Source organism: Vitis riparia, chromosome 9 (genome assembly GCF_004353265.1).
Source record: "Vitis riparia cultivar Riparia Gloire de Montpellier isolate 1030 chromosome 9, EGFV_Vit.rip_1.0, whole genome shotgun sequence".
In the NCBI taxonomy this organism is placed as follows: Eukaryota; Viridiplantae; Streptophyta; class Magnoliopsida; order Vitales; family Vitaceae; genus Vitis; species Vitis riparia.
The window spans coordinates 3882132-3891194 of record NC_048439.1 but is presented as its reverse complement, the minus strand read 5'-3'; the positions used below and the strand labels follow the sequence as shown (position 1 = coordinate 3891194).

General features: G+C 29.9%; 1 protein-coding gene across 1 annotated transcript; it reads right to left on the bottom strand.

The window, feature by feature from the left end:
• Window positions 1-1552: 1552 nt before the first annotated feature.
• Window positions 1553-7707, bottom strand: LOC117922448 (probable disease resistance protein At5g63020). The gene is made up of 2 exons (XM_034840580.1): window positions 6802-7707; window positions 1553-3256 (listed from the first exon to the last, which is right to left on the bottom strand). The coding sequence occupies exons 1-2, from the start codon at window positions 7705-7707 to the stop codon at window positions 1553-1555; spliced, it is 2610 nt and encodes an 869-aa protein (XP_034696471.1).
• Between the last annotated feature and the right edge of the window lie 1356 nt (window positions 7708-9063).

Below are 9063 nucleotides of genomic sequence, written 5' to 3'. Positions count from 1 at the left end.
AAATGATTTTGAATTTCATAAATTAAATATTAAAATTAAAGTAAGAAGTTTTTCTATGCTTTATCATGTTCAAATAAATAAATTTTAAAAGACAAACATGTAATTAAATGCTAATAAATTTAAAATATTAAATTTCACTGAAAAAAAGATAAGGTATACTTCCAGGCACTACGTCAAATGCAAAGCTTTAAAAGGAAGGGAGACTAAAAAGTAAGAAAAATGTCAATTTTGATTGTGGGTTTGTTTGGTTGTATTTTAATTTTTGATTTTTTTAAATCACAATTTAAAAAATTATAAAATTTTAATTTTTACAAATTTGGATTATGCCTTTACAAATTTAAAATTTGAAATAATAATTTTTTTTAGCATTTTAACTTTTTTTAAGTCATTATTTTTTTAAGGTGGTGCCTACATTTTATTACATGTAAATAAATGCTAATAAATTTAAAATGTTAAATTTCAATGAAAAAGATAAAGTATGTTTCGATTTTATTACAATCATAACTTTTAAAACAATTTAAAATTATTTTAACTATGAATTTTCTTTACTTCATTAATTTTCTTAAAAATTGTGAAGAAGGAAAGTGACACTTCATTTTCACCTATTCCATTTTTTTTTTTTTTACCAAACCAATAATATTGATATAATGTAATCAAATTTTCCAAGCTCATAAAAAAATTACTAAAAATCATCAAAAATAATTTTATTTTGTTTTTATATAATTATGAATTTTTATTATTTTATTTTCCCAAAAAAATAAAAAATAAAATTATATAAATAAAAAGTAGATTAAATTATAGGAAATCACTCATCTACTTGGATTAAATTACAGAAAATCACTCATCTACTTTCACCCATAGCTTAATTTAATCCTTACACTTGTTTTTTTTTTTTTTTTATAAATAATATTAAATTCTAAAAGAGAATTATGTTTAGGGTATGCAAAATCATATAATTGAATTAAATAATATTAAATTCTAAAAGAGAATAATGTTTAGGGTATGCAAAATCTTATAATTGAATCAAAAAATGCAAAACTTTTTAAATTGGAGAGGTATTTATTCACCCCACCCAAGCGATCACACACTATAAGACGTTTTTGCCTTAAGATAATATTCAGAATATTTCAATGCAAAAAACTTAAGCTAAGAATGGTCAAATTTTATAGATAAAACACATGAGGCAATAGAAACATAGGAAATTGATCACCATACGAAAGGTTCTTTCTTTTCAACAATTATTTATGCTATTCTTGCTATGCATTCCTAGCATCCAATCACTCACCACCAAACGTTCTTCAAAAACTTGTCCTACAAAAACAATCATTCATTTGCCTATCATGAGAATCTCACCTCTTTCACAATTCTTCGTTGCATTAAAACATCTCTCATAACATTAAACAAATGGAAGCAAAAACGAAAAATGTACCTGGCAGAGGAAGACCAATGGATTTCTCACAAAACAGGGAGGAAATTAAAGGAAATGAAGGAAACCCATCAATTCCTGCAAACCTCCATGACATACAACTCTACAACCATCTCCTCCTTTCAATCACCACGTTGGTGTTTTAAAATACGGAGTGAAAGTGCGCTTGAGGTTGTCATCCTCCCACTCCAACTCCTCCCACCAGCTTAGATGCCCCTCAATTTCTTTTAAAGTGTTGGTAGCACTATTGGAATTCAATGGCAATTTCCTTAGATTTGGACAACCAACCACATGGATCTCTTTGAGGGAAGGAAATGGCAAGGCCTTCTTGTAAATACTCTTTAGATTTGGGAGATCTTCCAACAATAACACCATAAGTCTTGAGAATATGCTGAGATTTTGTTGGTCAATTTCTGAGTCTCCACACTCATCACTCCCTATAATTTCTTCCATTGCAGGACTGGCTGTAACCGACAGCAACTCAAGGCTTGGAGCATAAATAAGCCAGGTCAAGTCCAAGAATGGACACCTGAAAATAATCACCTTAACAAGGTTGTGGAAGTTTGAGTTTGAGATATGACCTCGAGACAGTCCCATATTTATTTTAACACGTTCCAAATCATAACAACCTTGAAATTCAAGCACAATGAGTCTTTGCAAAGCTGAAAGTGGCAACTCCACCACCTGCAAACCTGGGCAGCTGCCCATCACTAGATGTCGTACGCACTTCTGCAGCATCAAGGAGGTGAGATATTTTTGAACAGCTGGGATTGTATGTAATGTGATACTTATCCAACTCAAGTATTGCAAGCACTCCAACTCCTGCAACTCTCCAACTTCCTCATATTCCTTAATATCCTTTTCAATGTCGAATGATCGCATCCTAAACATCTGCAAATTTGAAAGGCAAGATATCACGTTTGGTGGAATTACTTCAAGCTTCCTTATATGGTCTAATATCAAACACCTCAGTTTTGTCAAATTCTTCAGCTCTATAGGCATCTTTTTTATACCCGTCTCTGATAGATTCAGATATTCCAAACTCTCTAATCTAAAAATCTCCAAAGGTAACTCCACTAAATTTTCATTGCACGACAAATCCAAAACTCTTATGACAGGCATGAATTGGAAGAATCCAATTGGAAGTGACTTCATGTTACTATAGCTCAAAATCAAAGTTCGGAGATTGAGGAAACAGGATGATAGAGAGAGTTCTTCATTGATATTAGAATGCCATAGTGAAATCCGTTGAGCTTCTTTCCATTTCACAGTTTCATATGCTTCAATCAACTGAACATGATCTAGTACCAAACTTTTGTGTCTTTCTTCCCCATAATCACATGATAACCATAGAGCCATGTCACGGATCACATCATGCATCTTACAAGTGTTTTCCGATACACCACCTTCCAAGAGACATGCAAGTTTTAAGCTTCTAATAATCTCCTCTCCTTGGTTGCGTGCTTCATAGATATCGACAAATTTGTCCATAAACCCCTCCCCGATCCAAAGATCTATGAGGTCTTCATTCCAAATTTCATGGTCTTCAGGGAATATCGAACAATATAGGAAACATGATTTGGTGGTATCATTGTCCAAGTGATCGTAACTAAATTTCAAAATCGGAAATACTTGATCTCCCATACCTGAAAACTTTGCTGGGTAACTCTTCAGCACTTGTATTGCTTGCTCCCATTCTCGAGGAGTTTTCCTGCTAGCCATTGCTTGCCCGATGACAATGAGGGCAAGCGGCAATCCTTTGCATTCCTGGACAACAATCTTAGCAAGCCTTTTTATATCTGGATGTGAATTCAGGATATTCTCACCAACCTTGTCACGAAACAGAGAAAACGCTTCATCCCGTCACTACAAGAAAAAAGAGATATGGTGACATTTATAATGAGTCACTATAAACATAGGGTGTCGCTACAACATAGCGTCACCTTATCCACTGACACCATAGAGGGTACCAATTGGTGACATATTTGGAAGCGACACCAAAGCAGATAAATGGTGACATATTCAGAAGCGACACCATATATTTTTAGTTATACTTAATTTGATATAGAGTTGCATGAGATATATAAGGTGTCATATTAAATGCATCACCTTTGAGTTATGGTGTCACATCATTGTAAATGATTATGGAAGATATGGTTGTTTTTTATTAATTAGCCTGTTGATTTTTGTAATGCTTATTAACAAATAAGATCAACTTGTGTATATTTTGTCCATAAATATAATAATCATATCACATTTAACTTATATTTTCATAATGCTTATGGATTAACCTATAATACATTACATCATCCAGTGATATTTGTATATCAAATGTTTACAAAATGATAGTACATCAAACCCACCGAAACTAAAAAATAAAAGGAATACATATTAAAATATGATTTAGAAATGTTAAGCATTCCAACATTCATGTATACCTGCATTTCATATACATAAAACCGGCTAATCATAAAATGACACAAGAGTTGCATCCAAAAACCCAAAATTCTCAATACCAAATAAAGTAACATTGATGTCCTATAATGTATGGCATAAGAGTCACATCTAAAAACCCAAAATGTTGTTGTTTCTTTCTCCTTTCTTTTTATTCTTCATAATGTCTTCCCAAGAGTGTATACCTGCATTTCATAGTTTAATGAGATTTAGAGTTTTGTTGAAAATAAAAATTAATTGATGTTATAAAAAATAAACAAATCTAAGTACTAATGTTTTTTTTTTTTTTCTTTTTCCCATTTTGATATAAAAATAGTTTGTAAAGAATAAGTAATGTTATACAATATCAATGGAAAATTCATATAACAACTAAGGGACTCACCATGCATGATCATGATTTATCAATATGATTTATGATTAGTTATAACACAAAAGAAGTTAATTCTCCTCTAATTTCATCAAATTCTACCTGAGAATATGTTCTTTTTTTTTTTTTTTTTTTATATCATAAAACTGAAATCAAATGAGAATAACATTAATATCATAATAATTGGAAGTATGAAACTAAGTACAATTCATTAAATGAGTAAAACCTTTAATACAATAATTGTAGAATCAACAATTATCTCTTTAATGAATCTCATAACAAAGCAATCACATTTGAACTCAAATAAAAACAATTCAAGAAAATAAAAAATAAAGCAAAACTAGAAAATCAAAAAATAAATCTAAAATTTTAGAAAATAGTAATCTTCCACTTAAAATATGCACTTTTTAAATTTTTTTTTTTTTTATAATTCATTGTGCTTTTAAAAATCATTTTTAACATTTAATTCTTTTTATATATTTTTTTATTTCTTGGAAGGATTTTTTTAATTTCAATATTTTTTTCATGTTCATTTTGTGAAATAACAATGTCCATTAAATTTCATCTCAATTATATAAAATAAAATTTTAGTAACAAAATATAAAAATGTTTTCAACTACTAATATGAGAGGACATGATATTATAACAAGCTTGAAGATTGTGTATATAAGACAAAAAACCTAATTCATTATTAAAAAATGTTAAGAGAAAAATTAGTATGAGAAAGAATTAAAGAAACTTTCATAAAAATGATTAATTTTTCAGTCATAACTCCAATTAATATTTATTTTTTCTAATTAAAATAATTAATAAAAAATCTGGATATGAAAAATATGTTCAAATAAAAATAATAAAAGATTAAAAACATCAAAGGAAAAAATATTCAATATTTTAAATTTTACTTTTGATATTCTTTAGATCAATAAATTATCAAATATCTTTTTCAGAAAAAAAGAAAAATGAAGAAAATGAAGAGTTTTATGGAAGGGATTGGAAAATTTTTTTGTAATAAAAGGATTTTATAGAAATTTCCTAACCTTGAAAGGAAAATTTCATCATCAATATCAAATTAGTCCAAATTTTGGTCAATGCATATAAAAACAATAAGAAAAGAAGATAAAAATAAAACAAATTTTTAGAATCCTTTTGAGGGAGATGACAATATTGAGAATAATTTTTTCAAAAATTATTTTCCAAATATTACCAACCAATATCTTCATCACAACATATTATAATATTCTTAGAAAATAAACAAATTAAAGGAAATTTCATAGAAAATCAAAAGAAAATTATAAAATATCTTTTTCAAAAAAAAAAAGTTTTATGGAATGAAAATTTATGTAATAAAAGGATTTTATAGAAATTTTTTAACCTTGAAAGAGAAATTTCATCATCAATCTCAAATTACTCTAAATTTTGGTGAACACATATAAAAACAATAAGAAAAGAAGGTAAAAATAAAAAACAAAAAACATATTTAAGAATTAAAAAAAAAATATTAATAGAACAAGATGAGATATTAACCATAATACCATGTAAAAGAATTTAAAAAAAAAATCAAAATATGAGATTTGATCATTTTTATAATTATAAAAATTTTCATTCCTATTTAAATTTTAAAAAACAATTCATTTACATTAATAAATAGAAAATAAAATTAATTTCTCATTGTTAATTCCAACATTCTAAACCAACTTTAACATGATATGGAAACTATTTCATTTTTCCTTTTGTGGGAGATGACAATATTGAGAATAATTTTCTAAAAAATTATTTTTCAAATATCACCGATACATATCCTCATCACAATATACTATAATATTTCTAGAAAACAAACAGAAAATCTCATCAAAAGAAATTTCTTGTAAGATCAAAAAAAAAAATTCATACCCTCATTTTGAGTATGAAGATATTAAAAAATCATTCATTTATCTTATTTTCATTCGTTTTGGGGTTTATGGATTTAACAATGAAACAAAAAATATGGTGGAATGTTAAACCTAATTTTTACTTTCCTGCAACTCAATAAAAAAACACTATTTACACAATCTACATTACAAATATACCAAATCAATGAATGTAAATCAGTTGTGCTAATAAAGATTTTGGCATTAATAAAAAAAAAGAAAAAAAAAATGATAGATCTAAGAGATTTTGGGTTACCTGAGAGTCCACGAAGTAGAGAAGAGCAGTTGTGTGTGAACTATGAGTGTGAGAAGAGAGGTAGAAGAAAGTTATGGTTATGGGTTATGGAATGAGATTTTTTTGGATTGTGGGAATGTGGAAACAATGAGTTTTTTTTTTTATATTCTATCATTATTCTCAAAGTGGGCCCATTTAGTTATAATATTTAAAATTTTTTATTTTATATGGTGTCATTTTTTTAAAACTGACACTAAACTTAAAATTAATATCATCTATCCTAATTAAAATTTTTTATATGATGTGTCACCTTTATGAATTTTAAGTCATATGGTGTCATTATTTTAAAAGTGACACCATAAATAGTGACACCATAAATTATTTTTGTTGTAGTGCGTGTCAAACACTCTACCTTCATCCTCTTATGAACCTCCATTTCATCGCATACTCGTTCAGATCGGGTAGTGAGTACTACTTTGGACTTAGTTTGATTACTCAAATCAGGGATCCCCACCTCCAAGAGATTGAGTCGCTCCCACATATCATCAAGCAATATCACAAAGTTTTTGGATTTCAACAACTTGCATATTTCTGCAGCCTTCTCTTCCTTGCTACGATTCTTCCATTTGTCATCTGGGGTCGGTAATTTATTCAGGATCACGTCTTGAATATTTCCCATGTTGATTGGTTTCGACACCACTATCCATATCACAACATCAAAATCGTTTCTTTTACCAAAATACTCATTATTGAGTTTCTGCAAGAGGGTGGTTTTTCCAACACCCCCAATTCCATACAACCCAATACTTCTTACTTGCTCATCTTCCAGGCATCTCCGAACCTTCTCGTACATCAAGTCTAAGCCCACAGTCTTCCCCATTGGTCTCTCATCCACCGGAGCACAAGGCAAGCTATGAGCCACAACATCAAAACCCCCTTTGCCCTTTAATTCAGTCACAGCATCGATCTTTCTACTCACAATCTTCCCCAGCCTGTAGCTTGACCTGCAATTCTTAGGACAGGTTCCGAGGCATTTCTGTTGGATTTCTTGATCCCCATTTTGCAATATTTCTTCCACTTCAGCTTCCATGACCTGTACAGCGCGGAGCCAACCATCCACTTCATGCGTGCGCCTACTCTGTTGGTCCTCCTCACGTTCAACTCTTCCCATCACATCCTTACTTAAGTTGCTCAGTTCCTCCGTTAAGCTCTTCAAAGACTTGAGATTTTCTTGAAGCTCACGAATATAAACTGCACGCTTGGCGGTGCAATCCCACAAGCGGGTGGCGACGTCCAGGATTGGGCTCACACAATCCATTGCTAGAGGGGATGGCAGAAAAAAGATGAGTTGACTGGAAAGAGGGGAGATGGTGAGCGGGCGTAATGGATTTGATGAATAACAGTTGTTTTAACGTCACGCCAGAACAGAGGAGAAGGAAAAATACCACACAAGGTGACGGCGACCTCAAACCCTAGAGGTAGGTGGGTGATACCGTGATAGTGGTCAACAGCCTGGGGGGGCATCCATAGAGTGAGCTGGGAGTGTTGGAATTTACTGTCCCACATGTGTTGTTTTCTTTCATTTTTTTTTGGTTCTTCTCCCGAGAATTTTCTGGTCCGTGATGCTTTGCTTCTGTTTGTGACGGTGCGATTCTAAGTTCAATAATCTAAAGAACTCTCCCAAATCGAATGTTTCAAGAAAATTTCATTTCAATAATATCATGCTTTAGAAATTGGGAAATATATTTTCCCTAGCGAGATATCCTAGTATCCATACGAGTATATGCACTAAATGCTAAATTAGTAATCATATAAAATTATGAGAATATATAATTTTATGTGGGTCTTGCTTGTATGTGCGGAAGATAAAAAATATCATTTTTTTCATGAATATATGAATAATTAAATTTTATGGATATATTGAAAAATATCAATGAAAATTTTGATAAAAATATCACCAAACATTAATAAAAAATTATAAATATTATGAAAACTTCATAAAATAATAAAAAAAACAATAATACATATATTAAAATTATTTTATTATATATATATATAAAATAAATTAGTAACATAATACATGTACTAGACAATGCATTAATATTTGAATTAATTGAAGAACAAAAAAAAAATGATGATATTAATATAAGTATTTTTTATTTAAAAATATTGATAATTTTATTTATAAATTTATATTTGATTTAAATTGATTTTAATTAGTTTATAATATAATTATGTAATATATATTTATAATTTACAGAAGATATATATAATTTATAAAAAAAATGTTAATAATCCATGTGGGCCCAAGGGCCTGGGCTCGATAGCCCTTTAGATGTCGGAAGTGATTTTATTTTTTTATTTTTTTATTTTTCTAAGCATTAAGTTACAGCCTACAGCAATCCCACATCGAGAAAATAAATCTCTATTTAATAGATGGCGTCCCGTATAAGCCTGAGTTAAAAGGCATCGGTCGGGGGCCGATTGGTGTGGGTTTAGTCCTTGGCCCAACGTCTCTCTCACTTCGAAGAAACTCGATGACAAGTGTGACAGTTCATCTCGGTAGTGCTGTTTCCACATTATTTTTTATGGATTATTGAATATTGCACAGGCTCTAAGGTTGATTAAATATGCGGTGGGAAATGATGAGAATTTAAACAGCATAGGATCACAT

Coding starts and splice junctions, on each gene's coding strand:
- LOC117922448 (XM_034840580.1), bottom strand. CDS start 7,707: ATGGATTGTGTGAGCCCAATCCTGGACGTCGCCACCCGCTTGTGGGAT. Junction 3,257..6,801: donor AGGTTCATAAGAGGATGAAG/GTAGAGTGTTTG, acceptor TTTCGTGACAAG/GTTGGTGAGAATATCCTGAA.